We start from the raw sequence: 17,322 nt of genomic DNA, 5'->3' as shown, positions 1-17,322 counted from the left end.
ACTATTTCCCATTCGTTTTATTAATAAACGCCTGCGTTATTCCTATTTTTATTTTTGTTCCAGCCACCGCCACTTTATTTAAAATCTTAGATTTTTCAGTTCACGCTTGATCCATTCCTGCTGTTGAACATGTCTTCACACACACACACGCATTCATATACCCACACACATATATATTTATATAACAAGTAATGTTTATATATTGTAACATAATTCATATATTTATGTATATGTGTGTGTGTTTGTTTTTGTGAATGAATTTATTGTTATTAGTAGTTGATTTTATTTTCTTTGTATATAAACGTTTTTTATAATACTGCTGGCAACGAGTTATATTAAGTATAAATAATCATAAGAAGTAATTATTACTCACTGATAATCTTTAAATACTGGTCTGTTTGCCGCTCGCTAAAAACTTATGGCACGCGTCAGGTACGTTACCGACCCTGAATTAGAATTTGCTTATTAAAAATGTTTCTTGTTAGTAAAGGGAAAAAAAGTATTATCTGTTTTGTTTAGTTTGTGCGCGTGAGAAAACTGGAGGTACCTGAAATGATTCATTTGGCAGCTGGACAAGATACTTCTTGCAATTGAAAGCTGATGATGACATCTTCCTTGGAGAAAGTGACTTCTCCAGTCACCCAAAATGGGTTCTCTACCGAAGGCTCTTCTAATTTACCATTGTTTCTAACCAATGAACATTATCTATCATCTGGCCCGTCGTCAGATAAGAAACTGATGCATGTAAAAGTAGGATCAGCAGATATAGTTGATCTTTCATATGATGTGGATGAAGATAAAAACTTGGACGATATTTTTGAAGTAGAAAGCGACGCATCAAGTGATGTTCTTATTTTGGAAGATAATAGAATCAGAAAAGGGGTGGTGGACATTAAGGTATCTGAAAAATTGGAGAGTTTTAAAGACAAATCTCTTTTAACTAAACAAGGAAAGTCGATTACGGAAGATGCGACAGATGAAAGCCTTGCTAAAAGTATCGAGTAAGTTGAATTTCTCCTGGAGGAAAATTGTATTATTCCATGGTTATAAATTTAAAAAAAAATGTACAGTGCATAAATATTCTACTTAGTTTTAAATTTTCGTATGTTTACCATCTCGAATTTCTGTTAGTGAGTGTAACGTTATGCATTTTGTTCGCTTCAATATAGAATCACATTTGAGTGAGTTCTTTCAAAATGTAGCTGGCTTCATTGTGCTGGATAATATTATTGCTTTTTTTCCTACAAGATATCAGAAACTTTATCTTGATAAAAAGATATGGTATATGACATATTTACAAATTGATTTATCCAGATTTTAGTAAGGGTTGACAGTCAAAACGGCTTTAAAAAAGCGTAATTTTAACACCCATTTTTGACAGATGTTTCTTTGTTATTCTATTAAAGTTAAATTCCCAGATTATCTGTAAAAAAAAAAAAAAGCATATCCTCATATAAATGAGGATTTATATTCCTAAACATTTTACGTTTATAAAAGTGTAATCTTTGTCGTCTAAGCAGATAAAATAGTTATAGAGAAAAATATTGACAAAGTGGGCAAAACAGTAAATTTTGATAAATCTAGGATAAAGAGGTTATACGATAATTCCCTTCTTCATTTAGACGTGATTACTTTCTCTTAATCCTATTCAGATGAATTATTGCTATCGTATCATAATTTTAATTTCTCTTTCCGTTATTTAGAAGTATTTATTGTAAACACAGCTTTTTTTTTCTTTTTTTTTTTTAATAGTCAACAGGTTGTAATGTAGTTATAATTGATCCTAACGCTCTTACAGGAAAATACTGTATCGCAATTTAATTTCTTTTATCTTACCTCTTTTAAAAAGAAGTATTGTAATTTCGTTTATGCAATTTTGAAGAGAAAATAACTCACATGTTTAGTCTCTTTATACCACTTTCAACCGACTAGTTACTAAATTATTGGAGGTGAATTTGGGAAGGATCTGTGTACTTAAGTAAACGAGTACCAGTATACTTCAACTTTTTAACTCTTTTATGTCCCACCTAATTGCCACTCCCTGTCTTCTTCCTACTAACGTTGTACCACTCCCCCATAACTTTTGCCTTTTTATTAAATTCTTTACTTTCTTCCCATTAACACTAATTACCTTAAAAAGCTATAATTTTATTTGAAATGTTTTCTTAAGAAGTTTTTCTTTCTTTTTTTTTTTGAGTTCTTTTTGGACAGCAACTCTAAACATTATTTAAAAATATCTCTCCAAAATAGTTACAGTTCCGCCATCTACTTATCAAAAGAGGAAAATTTCCTTAAAAAAAATATAAATTTTTAAGTGTAGGGGTTGATTGATCTTTCATATGATGTGAATGAAGATAAAATTTAGACGATATTTTTGAAATAGCAAGCGACGCATCCAGTGATATTCTTATTTTGGAAGATAATAGAATAGAAAGGAGTGGTGGATATTAAGGTATCTAACAAATTGGAGAATTTTAAAGACATACGTCTTTTAACTGAACAAGTAAAGTCATCCTGACATCCAGATGGAGTTAATATGTATGGACTCAAGTTGATAAGCGACTACTTCGTAAAAGATCATTCTACAAATAGACGCTAATGTCCCCGGCTGTCGATGTGCCAAAAAAAATAATAATGATAAATTGGGCGCTAATGACCGAGATGTCGATGCGCCGGAAAACAACAAAAAAAAATAATGATAAATTATTGTATTAATAATAAATCATACTACAATCAATGAATAGATTTTTGCCCTTATTCCTGGTTAATGGAATAATATACTCTAAAAGTGTGAACAATCCTTAAGAACTACGCAGCATATGCTTGGATGGGAGTTTTTAAGATAGCATCCAAAACAAACAAGCTTTGTGTCTTGGGAGTCTTGCACCAGAGGACTAAAGGCGAGAACGGCTTTAAAATATTCATGGAGAAAGATAAACAATTATTTCAAAATACTCAAAAACCTGTGGAGGTTCTCAAGATTTAAATTGTCCAAGAAGTTCTACAACATGTGCCATGAAATTACAGAGAAGCACTTGCGAGGAAATAACTCGTCAGGCCTTCTAGAGAAGATGCCCCAGGAGCAATGAGTCGGCAATTATGGATAACCACTCCCTGGAGCAAACACCCCGCCACAAGATATTCTCGTTAGATGATGAGGTCACTGCAGGGTTACTGCACATGAAGGTATAAGATCTCGTATTGATATGTACTTGTACCGTGTGTTTAGTTCTCCTCCACGGCCTTCCCAGGTATGTCTATGATGACACTCCAAATTAAGAATTATAGAAGCGTTCATTCCATCCAACACCTAGCAGCTTTTCATGTTTTCCAGGGAGACCTTAGGAAAAGCGAGGAGCAGACTGTTAGTAATAATCACTACTTGGTCAATACATTTCTCCCCTCCTCGCCCTCTTGGAGGGAACTTCACTTTGCGAAAAATGTGACTCTTCTTTCCCTCTTCTCAGTCTCAAGATTAAGAATTCCGAAATTGAGAGACGATAATGTTTGTCTCACTGTCTCTATTGTTCTGCTATATAGGGTGTTTCAGGGTTAAGGGTCCTAACTGAAAATATGAATTTAGGGCCTCAAAACAAGAAACAATTTTCCTTTGAAGGTATGCCCTTTAACGCTTGTTTATGAGATATTCACGTATAAAGATTTCAATTTTATGAATTATTATTAGGTAGGTTATAATAAAAAAAAATGAATAGGGTCTTCCAACTACTTTATTAATAGAAAATGATGACAATTAAAAGTAAATAAATAAATAATAGAGAAAATGAGGAGTCGGTACCTTTCTTCCACAGCAGCAATAGCCGAACGGCACTGGATTGCTGTTATTGATTCAATTATTCTTCTTCTTAAAGAATGAAGATCATTGACCGACATTTCATAGACTTTTCCTTTAATGGTACCCCAAGCAAAAAACAAATCCATTGGTGTCAGATCTGGAGAGCGTGCAGGCTAAGCCGATGGTGACGGCCAATCAATGGATTGGGATAATGTTGATTTAGCCACTGTGGTAGACCTCTGCCGCAATGTACTGGACAACCATCTAATTGAAACCATTAGTTCCTTCTCAGTTGTAGCGGAACAACATTAATCAAAATGTAATAATCGTTTCTAAGAAACTGCAGAAATGTGTCCGCATTAAGCCTAGGTGGTGAAAAAAACGGACCAATTAAAATATTGTCTGATATCCCCAACCAAACATTGCACTGAAACTCATGCTGAAAATGCTGCTCATGAATTGCGTGAGGATTTTCAAGCATCCAGAGATGATAATTTTTTTGGTTGAACATTTCTTGTGAGTGTAGCTTCATCCGTCCGGAGAATATGACGCGAAAATTGTGGCTTAAGATCAGCTTGATTTAAATGCCAATCGGAAATATTTCTTTGACAAAATTCTTGAGGTAATAAATGTCGTACCCGTTGATAATGCTATATAATGTATGTATGCCCGTTGATAATGCTGTCCACCTGCAGAGAGAGTTCTCCTAACTGTAGTTGGCGTAATATGTAATTCAGCTGCAGCTCATCGTACACTGGCGGACGGATTATCATCAAAATATTGTAATATTGCCGCACTCCTTTCATTTCATTAAGGGTAAATGCGATGCATAATGATGCAAACTGTAAAAGCGTCAAACTTTCCACTTCACCAACTGCACCACTAGACCAACACCTGCCCATCTTTGGCAGTCTCAGTGGACGGCTTGAATTGCCAATAGAGCCAAAGATGATGGTGGTTAAAGTTGTTGATTTGGTTAGAGGAGTGCGGGAAGGCGATAGAAAAGTTTCTTGTAAGAGGCTTTCATGGCTCACTCCTTGGATTGAGTTTAAGGAACTTTTAGGTTCAAGTGTATTAATGTGACCTAGTTTGAGCATTTAATATTGGCGTAGAATTTTTGACTGTGGCATTTGGACTAGGTAGATGTAGGAATGCTTGGATTAACCCCTCAGTTCAAATCGTTTAGACTAAATAGGTTTCTAAATGCGTTATATATAAGTATTTTGTTGTTAAGCTTTAATTTTGATCGACAGTCAGGGTGTTTTGCCAGGTAACATTTTTTGAATTATTGTAAAATTTAAAGCGCTTAAGATATTCAATGTCATTTAGTAGGAGTAAATGCTTTGTGTGGCGCAGAGAGATGAAGTCTTGCAATATATGGTTGTAAGTGATTTAGGCCAGTAAGACTAAGTGAGGCGAGAATATTATTATAGGTTAAATAGTCATCAAATAAGCTTGTTTTTTCTTGGTAAGAGTTGGCCAGGTATTGTCGTTCATGATTATTAGGAATGGATGTCATTAAAAGGAAAGAATCTGTTTTAGAAAAAGAAATTCGTTTATGCGTTTTTTTTTCTTGTTAGAAATGAACGGGGTTCAGAGGAAGAAGAAGTGCCACCGACCATAGCAGGGACTTCGGCATCATCCCCTACAAAGACCAAAGCTATTCAAGTAGTCGGAGCATCAGCATCTAGTCTTCGTCAAGGTGTAAGCGAATAAATTGCAAAATAGTCTCTAATGGTCCGAGTATAGTTACTAAAATAGCATGCTCGTCTTTTGCCTTGTCTCTTAAAAGGAAAGTATTGCAAATGGGTAAATTTTTTATCTGAATTATCGTTTTTTTTATATCTGCAGTAACTAAAAAAAAATGTTTCGCTGAAGTGTAACTACGCAAAACGACAATAAGTTTTTCACCATTGTAAGTACAACTGCTTAATATATTTTTAGTTTTTTGATATTTTCTCGAGACCGGCTTCAACAATGTTTTGAAAACTTCGAACGCTCGTTACGTACATTACCATCTATAAGTTTAATTTGTAACTTTTTCATTTGATTTTTATTTAATAAATGTTGTTGTTGAGCTTTACTTTAAAAGCCTTTCTAGTATATTTTAGGTTCAAGTATTGGTATCATATTTTTGAAATGTACGTATAGCCGAAAGTCCGATTTGGAAGAATTCAGTTCTCTGGAAGCTTTACTTTCTGGTACTGCTTTGTCGTATATTCTGATATTTTTAGAGAAGTGCTAAAATGAAATCATTTTTCTTTGGTTATAACTCTCAGAACCGTTTTGGTTTGAAATTTTTTCAGAAAATGATTTTAGTGTGATTATAGAAGAGTTTACACGTGCTTTAATAGAGAATATATTTAAGCAATCTATAATTATTTTTACTACTAATTTAGTTTTATGCAAATTGAATTGCGTAAATAACGGTAAGAGAAAATTGTTGAGGGTTCACTCTACTAATTTACTGTTAAATAATGAAGGAAAACATATAAAAAGGTACCGCCGTTAACTAAATTCAGTTCTGAGGCTGACGATTTTATATAATAAAGAAATTCAAGCTGAACCGTATACAGTACTTGGCTCGTTCAAAAAATCAGAGTAACAGAAAAAAAGTATATACTTGCGGAGTCTCTAAAGCTGATAGCTACTGCGATACGTAAAAGTGAATTTTTGTATTTTTATCGAACACTCTAGAAAAATTGCATTGCATATCGTATCTTTAAGGGAACACAAACATAACTTAGTGATCAAATTCCATCGACTGAAAATAAGTTTCTGTGGTTGGCCCCTGTATGATCCGAAACGTCTTTGTACGCAGAATAAAGTGATAATTTAGAGAGAAACTTGGATATTTATTTATCTTATCAAATTAAGAACAGTGTTATTCAAGATTAAGGCTTTTTATAAATGTAAATAATGTATTTTCGGACTTGTGTGTGTGTGCGTGGAGGGGGGGGGGACATTATAAGGACAGCAGTTAGCAGTAAATTAATACATGCTTTATTTTGTTTGAAAAGGAAGTCAGCCCAGCAGAAATGGAAAAAACAAGGCTTGATGTTACATCCATCTATCAAACAAATGTAAGAGTTGTTAGTATACTAAAAATTAATTTTAACAATTATTAAATTATTTAATTGTGTTGTTATCGACAGTAATGGCTTAACGTGATTTTTAGAAGTTTTAAATTTTTGGAGTTAAATACATTGAATTAAACAAACAAATTGACAGCTCCTTATTCTTCTGGTCTTCCTTGGCAACTCCAGAATATTTACATCCAAGACTGAAGTGTAACGCTAAACCATCATTCTGAGTGGCATTCTCCACTCTACTCGGATTTGAAGTTTGGAATGTTTCAAAGCAACTAGAAATCCATCAGTCTCTTTCATTACTCATCAGCTTGAATACTAAACGATCAGTTGACTGTGTCGATGGTCTATAAACGGCAGAGTTTTGTATAATTGTGGAATTTCTGGGTCAAGTGTGTACTGAAAGAAAGAATGAAATTTATAAGTCTGTAGATTTATGTTCTTGTGTGTTATAGCTGGGTACTGGCCAACCTGATTCTGAATTAAAGAAACGTGAGGAAAAAGTATCTGCTGAAGAGAGTGAGAAAACCAATGAGGTAATAAATTTAACTTAGTTAACGTTAAAGTTATTAAGGGATTTTATTTCAAAGTTGTACTTATTTTCCATTGAGTGGCAATTTTACGAATCTTTTAAAGTTTCAAGATTAAGAACTCACGGGAAACCAAGGTGGGCGATAACGAAAAAATAAGTTACTGAGAGGATTAGTAATTTATCTGCCCCAATCCATAGCATTAATGTTAATCGGAATAATATTAATCCATTTATCACTATTCACTATTTCCGTATTAGTTTGATATTAAAAAAAAAAATTCTAAACTTTTTTTCATTGCATCTTAGTTAACAAAAACGGAATATGTAATTTTTTTGTAAAAGGCTGACAAAGTTAGAAGTACGAGCCTAGAAAATTCTGCTGATTCTGTTGACAATTTGCTACTCGGAGCTGAAATCGTTATGGAAGTTGACGAAGTGGATCAGGATGAAGAGACAGAAGAGTTGCCAGCAATTTCTTCAGGAGATCCTATTAGTGACAAGGTGCAACAGAAAGAGTTGGTCGAAGTAATGGATGTTGAAGAACGTTCTCCTGCTTCTTCTATTGAAACTATTACAGGAGATCATTCGCTCTCAGAGGACGCTGTACTTAAAAATCCTAATGTAACAGTCTGCATATTATCAAATTCCTCTCCTGACAAGCGATCATCTTCGGATAACAGTACTCGTAAGTATGACTAATTTCTTATTATAGTTAATAGGAAGTGCCTGAAATTTGAAGAACGTGCGTTGAAATAATGGTTACATCGGTACATTGAGTTAATGTATTATTGGGCGGCCATAGGCACGGAGCAACGAGTTGTGGTTGAGTTGAAGTTGATGTCAAGTCCCTTAGTTTTAATTTTTTATATATGGTTGAATTTGGTTTGTACATTCTCAAGAGGCTAGTTCTTCATTTTAAAACAGAGAGCTTAGATCGTGGTTTACCTCTTTATTTTTTATGTATGGTTTGTTTAGACACGGATAACTCAGTTGATAGGTATTCGCTTCTATAGCGTGTACAACAAATGAATAATTTTTTTTCTTACTTTTGTTACAAGTTGTGATGGTTGGCTGGGGCTGAAGCTACTGTGTCCCTCAAGCTCTCATTCTTGGTAATTTCTAAACCCTTCCATGCTATCTAGATAAACGAACCATTTGAAACTTTTTGGTAGCCATTTGGATGCAATACATAGATTGTCACAAATGATGTGTAATAACTTTTCTGAAAACGCTTAGAGAATACTTTTAAATTTATAAAGATCCTCCGAGGTTCACTGACACAGTACACAGTTTATTAAAACAATATCTATTTTTTTTTTTTTTATATGTGCGTCTGAGGGTAGTTACTTCTAAGTCATGAGTTATATTATACTGTAGTTTAATATCTATATTATTAACTGTGTTTTTGTTGAAGAAGTTAAAAGTAATTGTGTAATTATCTAGATGAACACCCTCCTCCATCACCCGCAGGATCTACTACGGTTGCGATTGAACCGAATGGCGAGAAAGATGTGATACCAGTCTCAGAGACGACCACTGAGACAAAAATTTCTGTTAACGAAAACAAAGAAAATGATAAGCAGGGTAGGCCAGAGCAGCTAGTTTCGTCCAGCATCCCTTCTACCTCTAGGTCATCTGCTGATTCATATTCAACTAATAATTCACAAAAAAAGCTAAGGACATTGAAGGTAGGGCTGTTTATTTTTGTCATTTTATTATTTATTTTCCAGTCTTAGATATCCTGAAACTTAATAAAATTGTATGGGTTACAAGCCAAGTTGATTATTATTGGTCACTCAGAAATACGAATAGTACGGCATATGTTCAAGGCCAACGCTTTTGGCAGGTGAATGTAAATATTTAGGTCCACTGCCTGGGCTGCTACACCGGTTTGTAGTTACTGCTGGGGCCACAATTTCGCGATCATCACTTTTCTCTGACTCTAAGATTCAGCAGAACGTTAGGTTAATTGTACTGTGGTGCGAGCATCGTCCGGTCAACGTGCAGTCAGCAACTTCTGATGGGAGTTCTGGCCACCTGGTTGTGTGTTGAATGTATTATGACTGTGCCAACCGTTCGCAGGAGCGTGCTGTGTAGTTCCTGGCTTTTGATAATACATTGTCCATTTATCATCTTCCATTCCCTATATATATATATAATTTTATATTTATTTATATTATATATATATATATATATATATATATATATATATAATGCGACCGTTTTATAATGCGTGTTGAATTACAACTAGACTGAGTTTCTCTGAAAAAGAAAAGAGATTTATTTGGCATTAACAACATTCTTAAAACATTAATTTTCAATACATAATTATTTAACTATTCTTCAATACCTGAAAAAGAAAAGAGAAACGACACTCAAAGCCGATAATTCACTTCACTCTTTTCAATCCTAACCTGTCCTTTTTTTCCTACCCACTCGTCACTCGAAGCTACGAGCATGCGCAGAAAGACGGGGGTGGAAATTACAATTAAATATCTTACATCTCCCCCCCCCTTAACGAAGAATCATAATTTCCAAGTTTATCTTTTTTTCTCTCTCTCTCTGGAAAGAATCATGGTTCGTGAAGAAGTTCTGGAAGTGGAACGAGTTTTGTAATGTGGAAAAGGTTTGACTCTGGTTTCTTATGTCCCGTATCTATCCTGTATATGGAGTTGGAAATTTTTTCTAAGATCTTATATGGCCCAATTCTTAATTCATCTAATTTTTTCCTGTTTAACTTATTTCCGTTTTCAACATATACTAAGTCTCCTGCGTTTAATTTAAATGTTCTTCTGTTTCTATCAAAATGTTGTTTATTGTAATTGTGGGATTTTATTGAATTTTCTAAGGCCAGTTTTCTGTCGCGAACCAAGTCGTTATGGAGTGATTGTTGTTTTAATTCCTTTTTATCCTCAAGAGTGCACCTGTATGGTCTTTTACAGCAGTATTTATCTATTAATAGATCGATATGAGCTTCATAACCTTTTACAGTGCCTACATCATATTTATCTTTGGCAAAAAGTGATTTATATTTGAATATTAATTTATCTATGTCAAGCTGTTGCTGGAGATCTAGATGGTTTACTGAAATATCAAAGTTTGTTACTTTTATATGCTCATTGAAGTTAATTTGATATTCATTATTTATCTTTATTTTAGTTTTGTCGAAAGTATCTTTGGTGATGTTTTGTTTTTGCTTAAAGATTTGTCTTGAAAAACCAGGAGTCTTGTCTTTATTTTTAGGCCTTATTTCTCTATTGTCTTCCTCTATGGAGTTTTTAGCTTGGGTAATTTCTAATCGTTCATTTTGAATTAGATGGAATTTTTCTATACAATCTAGTCCAATTAAAAAGTCATACTCAAAGTGTTTATCGTTTATCACAAAAACATGTACATTTTTTTCAATATCAAACATTTTTATTTTAAGTGTCACTCTTCCTAAAGAATTTTTCATGCCATTAATCGTTTTTAGATTTATATTGTATTTTCTTGTAACTGGTTTATTTTTGAAGCATAATAATTTGGAATTTATTAAAGAGACGTTTGATCCTGAATCGTAAATACCAAAAGTTTCTATTGCATCATTTAGTAATAATTTTACTCTGATTAATGGCGGAACTACCAGTTTTTTGGAATCATTTCATTTAATTCTACATCTAGTTCAGCATTGTTAACCTTTTTCTTTTGATCTCCTTGTAACCACTCCTTATTTTTGTTTTTAAACCAACATTGGGATTCAGGATGGTAACGAATGCCTTTGTTTTCTTTTTCACAAATTCTGCATGGATTGTGTCTTTCCTTTATTTCAAAATTTGTTTGAATTTTATTTCTGGAACCTGTAACTACCTTGTTTTTTGGATTCTTTATATTTATTAAATGTTCTAAACCTCTGATGTTATTGAATAAATCACTAGTTTCCTTTAAGACATCTCTATCTATTTTATCAGATATAAAATTTGGTAGCCCCGTAGCAATAAGATCAATTAAGGTAGGTTTATCTATTGATTTATTTATTTCTAATAAAAGTCTCTCTTTTTTTAAAGCATATTCTAATAAAGAGCCCTGTATATATTTGAATGAAAGTGCATACCTGATGGGTGCCCATCCTTTGTCTGCATAGGTTTTGTAAAAATTATCTCTCCATATTGACCACTCTGAGTTTATTGTATGTTTTATGAGCATGGAATTGTACCAGTCCAGACATGATTCATCTAAAAATAATCTAAGGATTTCAATTTTTCCGATATCTTCCTCTATTTCTAACCGTGAACATTCGCGTTCAAAAATATTCATCCATTGAGACACGTTTGAAGTTTTCGTTGTGAATTTTCCTATGACTAATTTTTCTGACAATTGTCTTATATTTTTATGATCAGGTGTCTTCTTTATTTCACTAACATTTTGTATGATACTTGGTAGTGCCTCTTGTTGAGTTTTTGGAGTAATTTCCTCCAAAAAATAACCTTGAAACTGAATATTCCCATCTTCATCTATGTATGTTTCTTTTATTTCTTCTGACACCGAAATCCATACCTGTCTTTTATCGTGTCTTTTTTGTAAGGTATTTTTTATTTTTTGGAAAGTATTAGTTTTTATAATTGCTTGATGCAATTTTGATGGTTGCAAGTGCTCAGGAATTATGAAAATCTGTTCACCAATTGTAGAAATAGTGGTGATACAGATAATGTTTGTTTTTGGGTCCTCTACAGATTTGACCACAAACTCAAATTTTAATTTATCCATTCTTGGTTCGTAGAAGTGTCGTTTTATAATGCGACCGTTTTATAATGCGTGTTGAATTACAACTAGACTGAGTTTCTCTGAAAAAGAAAAGAGATTTATTTGGCATTAACAACATTCTTAAAACATTAATTTTCAATACATAATTATTTAACTATTCTTCAATACCTGAAAAAGAAAAGAGAAACGACACTCAAAGCCGATAATTCACTTCACTCTTTTCAATCCTAACCTGTCCTTTTTTTCCTACCCACTCGTCACTCGAAGCTACGAGCATGCGCAGAAAGACGGGGGTGGAAATTACAATTAAATATCTTACATATATATATATATATTATAAATATTTATAAAATCTATAAACCGCACAACCAAGTAACGATGCTTTTTTTGCGCTTGTCCTTCTTATTATTACCGTTGTTTGTTGCCCTTTAGCACCTTATCTACGTACAACCTTTCTGTCCCGTAATCAATTCTGGTTTTGGCCTACATGTGATTGCACTATAGACGATACAAAGGATGTTAATAGTTTATAGAGAGTCTGCAAACAGGTAATTGGATGGTAGGGGATAGGTTAGCACCTTCACCTTCATAAACATCAATTCATTTTTGCATCAGTCAAGAAAGGTGTCATTTCTTGTTGGTGTTTTATGAAATATTTGATCCATTTCATTTCTAACATATCTTTTTAAGCTTTTGTCTGCTCTACACTCTTCCAATCATGATATGTTAGCGTGAATTTCATTGTTATTCTCTGTATTCGCCTCATACAATTAGGTTCCCTGTGCATATTAGAATATAATCTGTTCATTACCACTCCGAACATGCTCATAGAGGGAACTGATTTTCGCACTGTTCCACATAAGTGTAGCTAGTTCTGTGTACCACTACATTAAAGCATAGATTGCCTCGACTGAATGTACATACTACAGTAGCGGATACTCATTAATGTTCTTAGCCAATCTTACGGAAGTCTTTTGTCGCGGAATCGTTGATCATAACCAGCATATTCCTGCAACTCTAGGCTATCAGCGCTCTCAATTCCCTAAAAGAGAGTCTTCTAAGTGTGAGGCGTGATTGTGCATCATCTTGCCGAGCTCAAAACGGTTATTCGATTCCAATTCAGCCGTTGCGGGTTGAAGTTGTACCTGATCATCTGCATGTCAGAATTTTAAGCTGGACTTAATCCTTTCTAAACTCTTTCAACATCAAATCTTATTCGTCAGATCTGGTGGATTCAGTTTGTTTCGGAAGATTACGGTCTTGAAATGTGAAACCGCTGAGACGTCACTGGGATTCCTGAATATTGTTCAACATAAGCAGTAAAAAATGTTTCTCATTGTTCGTGGAAAGTAGTACGTTTTCGCACGATCCTCTCTTGTCAACTTCATACGAACGCTCCTGCAGCCAGCTTGAGTGCTCCCTGGAAAAAAAAATCCCTGAGAAACACTGTCACAAGTCTCAGCCTTAGCCAAAGATGGTGTACGGCTGAGATGATGTTGACAGTAGTTTAGTCGGGTTGCCCGCTACAACCCCGCATTTTCAGCATAGTATATACCAATAGCGTTTCTCCTGTTGTCACATCCGGTAGCACATCTTATTACCTTATTACACAATTTCTTAATCTTCGAACCATATTGGTTTTGTTATTTATAGTCTTCAGCCAGGTTTAGAAAAGAAAAAGGGAAGAAACTTAAAAAAGTAGAATAAAGGAAGGGAAACTTTCAAACTCATGGACATTCAGCAAATGAGTATTTTTCATTCGCCTCATACGACAGATAAGGGTAGTGGCTGATATTTCCCGGACCCATACGCGACACTTATTATTAATTATTTATTTATTCTATAATTTGAGGCGCGTTAACATCTACGGTTTTTAGCGCCCAGAGCTTTTTTCAATGAACTGTCGGCTGTATAGTAAGTATTCGTTAACCATTTAGCAATCCCGTGCCTAATTATTATTATTACTATTATAATATTTTATTTCAGTGTTCCAGAAATCTTTACAAAGAATTTTTGTAAATATTATTCGCTTAATATTTTTTTTTAATTTCAATTGTAGTAAAAACGCCTAGATCAATTAATTAAACTATATGTAGTGTAAGCAAAAAAATCTTAATGTACAAAATCTATTTGGGTGGAAGTACTCTCGATTTTATAGCGAAGCGAAGGCAATTGAGCTCAGTTGAGCTCAGTTTTATTTTTACGGGCCGGTGCTTCTTTTGAGCGAAAAGCGGCCACGCACTTTTCTTTGAGAGAAGCTCAGACGGTAGGAGGAAACAATGAGAGCATTGCTTTGTAAAGCCCTCCCCAGGATAGATGCACTGTCCTGATATTCAGATACATAAATATTGAATGCAATGGAATATGATTGTGAGAGGACCAGAAGCTTGGTGTTCACAATGTGTTAGAGAAGGAATAAACTTACCACACTCTAGGATACTTAGGTCAATATGTTTGGAAGGAGTACTGTAAGACTCCAGTTTAAAACTTTCCTTTTTCTTCTGGACCATGTTAAAGCAAAAGATTAATATTACTCTTATAAAAGTTTAAAAAAAATAAATAATATTTTTATGTATTATGGTTTTTGGATCACAAAAATTTTTTGTGATCACATCTAATATTGGTTTTAATTGTATAGGTTTTGTATCCCAAGAAGAAAGTACCGTCCGGCGATTTGGAGATGGTGAAAGTTGCTCCTGCTCTTCGAGATTGCTTACAATGCGCCAAGGTGGATATGAATATTTATTGTTAATTTTATCTATTAATATTTCACTTGTAGATGAGTTCTCCAGTCAACCCTATCTCATAGAAAGCTAAATGTTCTAAAGAAAACAAAAGCAAAATGTTCTAATTACATGGAAATAAAAATAATCGTAGTTGGGCGCCATGCCATTGATTTTCAGAGAATGGCGAACCCTATAATAAAAAAAAAGAAAAAAAGAATTTGAACCTATTTTATTAAATTACAACACAACACCAAAAAAGTTACTAATTTTACTTCTGACTTACACATCAATTTTCAAAATATAATTGATGCCTCTTTTAATTTTAAACACAATAAAATAAGTAATTATTGTAAATGAAAAAAAACCTTGTAAATTTATAAATTAAAACCTTAACACTTAGTTATTTAAGTTCTTCCAAAATTAGGTAGAAATTTGGGTTACTGAATTTCCAATCTATATTTTATACACTTTCCAAACCATAATTTGAGTCAATAAGATTACTTTCAAACAAAAATAATGGTTCATTTAACCAGAAGCTCTGGTAAACCTGTTGCGAGGCGCCTAGGATGCTCAGATTTTCTGTTAACTATTTAGTGTACTTTTTGCCTTACATGAAATAACAGTTCCTTAAGTCTTTTTTGAGACTGTTCCAATTTTATTATACAATTGAAAACAAAGGGGTTTCTCTAATAGAATATGTTAACTTTGTCAGTTAGAATGTTAATAACAGTTTTGTTACGCAATTCATAATGTGATTCCCCAGTTTTTATTACTGTGATATGAGGAGGAATTACTAAATTATGAAATGTTACATTAAAAAGTTAATACAAATATAACTGTTTACAGAAATAACTGTATTCTTATAAAATGCATAGCATACCTATCGTAAGCACTTTATAGCATTTAGCTTTTCGAAACCCAGATCAGGCTGTTTTGCTTAAAGTGATGGGTCTGCTCTAAATTAAAATTCTAACACAGTTTCGCTATGACAGAAACTTTTGCCGTAAACATTATTAATTGTTTACAAAACAATTACAAACGAATAATTCAAAGAGCTAATGTCCTTGGCAGCTGACGCGTAAACAAAAATCCTTTTCTAAGTTACTTTGACCACTAGAATCTTTTTTGTTACATTTGGTGGCATAATTTTCTGTCCATTTTCCATTTTTGTGAAAATGATTCATTAGTCTTGACCTCATTGTCATGTTTTACAGCGCTTAAAATCACATTTAGAAATACATTTTCAAAATTAAAATAGAAGGAGTGATTTGGGAAGTGGTTGTGAGTAGGTGTAATCGGTGGATGGTTAATATAAAATTCCATCCCCCTGCCCATCACATCTAATTAGGTGGCGGAAAGTTAATCCCGCGTGAAAAAGTAGCCTATTACTTATTATTCTCCACTTTTTCCTGCCCCTTCTACTATTGTATCTCGTAATGGTAACTAGTATATTTTTCTAGCTTCATTGTGAAAAGTTTTCCATATTTTTCTATTCACATTAACTTGGGAAATAATAGTAGTAATTAATTATCAATCTTTTTAATTTTTTAATTTTAGTTGAATTGGAAGATGATCCTTGAATGTGACAATCAGATTCCCAACTTTAAGTCTGGCACTCTATTCCATCTCCCACTCCTCCAAAGCCGCCACAACACGCTAGCAGAAAACCAACTATATCCACCGTAGCCACTCATAACATTTTTTACACGGCAAGATTTTACTGTGTTAAACTACTCTGTACTTTATTGAACATTTTCCCTAGTGTTGAATTTATGTTTGTGACTGAAGAATTTTTTTCGTATCTAGGAAGTAGATGGGCAGTAGATGAAATACTTTTACAACAGAAAGTTTTTTAGTTATAATCTTTACTACTTTTTTTCTGTCTAGAATATCTACTATTCATGGTAATAGTACGAATGATAACTAAGCAATAATTAGAAATTGATTTTTTTTTTATTGTGTTGACAACAGTTCACAACTTGCACCACCAAAGTGACCATCTCAGGAATGGAATGTTACCTTTGCTCGAAAGAATGTATCGTAGAGCAAAAATTATTACATAAAAAAGCAGTGGCACTTGGTAGTGTAGTATTGCAGGCTGAAAATGACCTTCGCGATGAGAGTGGTTCTCTTAACAGCAGAAGCACAGAAACATGTCATCAAGAAGGTGGTGACAACGGCTTAAACAGCAAACCAAGACAGTGTACTTCCTGTTCGAAAGCGATTAGACCGGAACAGCATGTTGATAACGATCTTGAAGGTGGAGTGCTACAGTGGGCCACCATGGATTTTTGTTCTGAGGAATGTTTAGGTTAGTAGTAATTACTGTTACTACTGTGTATTAGAAATAATTATTTTTAGGTGTTAACTGTGTTGAAGGCTTATATAAATTCTTATCTTTTACAACAGTGCAATTGTGTGCGAAATTGAAATTTGGAGTAA

At 33.7% G+C, this 17,322-nt stretch overlaps 2 protein-coding genes and 1 long non-coding RNA gene across 6 annotated transcripts in view; 1 reads left to right on the top strand and 2 right to left on the bottom strand.

Moving 5' to 3' along the window:
• The window catches only part of woc (zinc finger protein without children), a 72,000-nt gene that overhangs the window by 4,508 nt on the left and 50,170 nt on the right, over nt 1-17,322 (top strand). For 2 of the 4 annotated variants that reach the window (XM_074123099.1, XM_074123093.1), the window contains exons 2-9: nt 520-1,001; nt 5,374-5,497; nt 6,814-6,876; nt 7,338-7,418; nt 7,757-8,099; nt 8,858-9,102; nt 14,793-14,882; nt 16,852-17,191. In XM_074123099.1, coding sequence (XP_073979200.1) covers nt 601-1,001; nt 5,374-5,497; nt 6,814-6,876; nt 7,338-7,418; nt 7,757-8,099; nt 8,858-9,102; nt 14,793-14,882; nt 16,852-17,191 — 1,687 coding nt within the window. In that variant the 5' untranslated portion in view covers nt 520-600. The remainder of the gene's footprint in view (nt 1-519; nt 1,002-5,373; nt 5,498-6,813; nt 6,877-7,337; nt 7,419-7,756; nt 8,100-8,857; nt 9,103-14,792; nt 14,883-16,851; nt 17,192-17,322) is intronic. The other 2 variants (XM_074123102.1, XM_074123110.1) reach the window with 2 other exon arrangements.
• On the bottom strand, nt 9,598-9,892 carry LOC141451659 (uncharacterized). The gene is made up of 2 exons (XR_012456984.1): nt 9,765-9,892; nt 9,598-9,676 (listed from the first exon to the last, which is right to left on the bottom strand). It is a non-coding gene; the product is annotated as an uncharacterized lncRNA (long non-coding RNA).
• Nucleotides 10,904-12,453, bottom strand: LOC141451654 (uncharacterized). The gene is made up of 2 exons (XM_074123118.1): nt 12,323-12,453; nt 10,904-12,234 (listed from the first exon to the last, which is right to left on the bottom strand). The coding sequence occupies exon 2, from the start codon at nt 12,155-12,157 to the stop codon at nt 11,033-11,035; it is 1,125 nt and encodes a 374-aa protein (XP_073979219.1). The 5' UTR covers nt 12,158-12,234; nt 12,323-12,453; the 3' UTR covers nt 10,904-11,032.

Source organism: Rhodnius prolixus, unplaced genomic scaffold (assembly GCF_049639745.1).
Source record: "Rhodnius prolixus isolate KJV_2025 unplaced genomic scaffold, Rpr scaffold_1, whole genome shotgun sequence".
In the NCBI taxonomy this organism is placed as follows: Eukaryota; Metazoa; Arthropoda; class Insecta; order Hemiptera; family Reduviidae; genus Rhodnius; species Rhodnius prolixus.
Note: the sequence above shows the minus strand (reverse complement) of the source record. Positions and strands in the feature narration are given on the sequence as shown.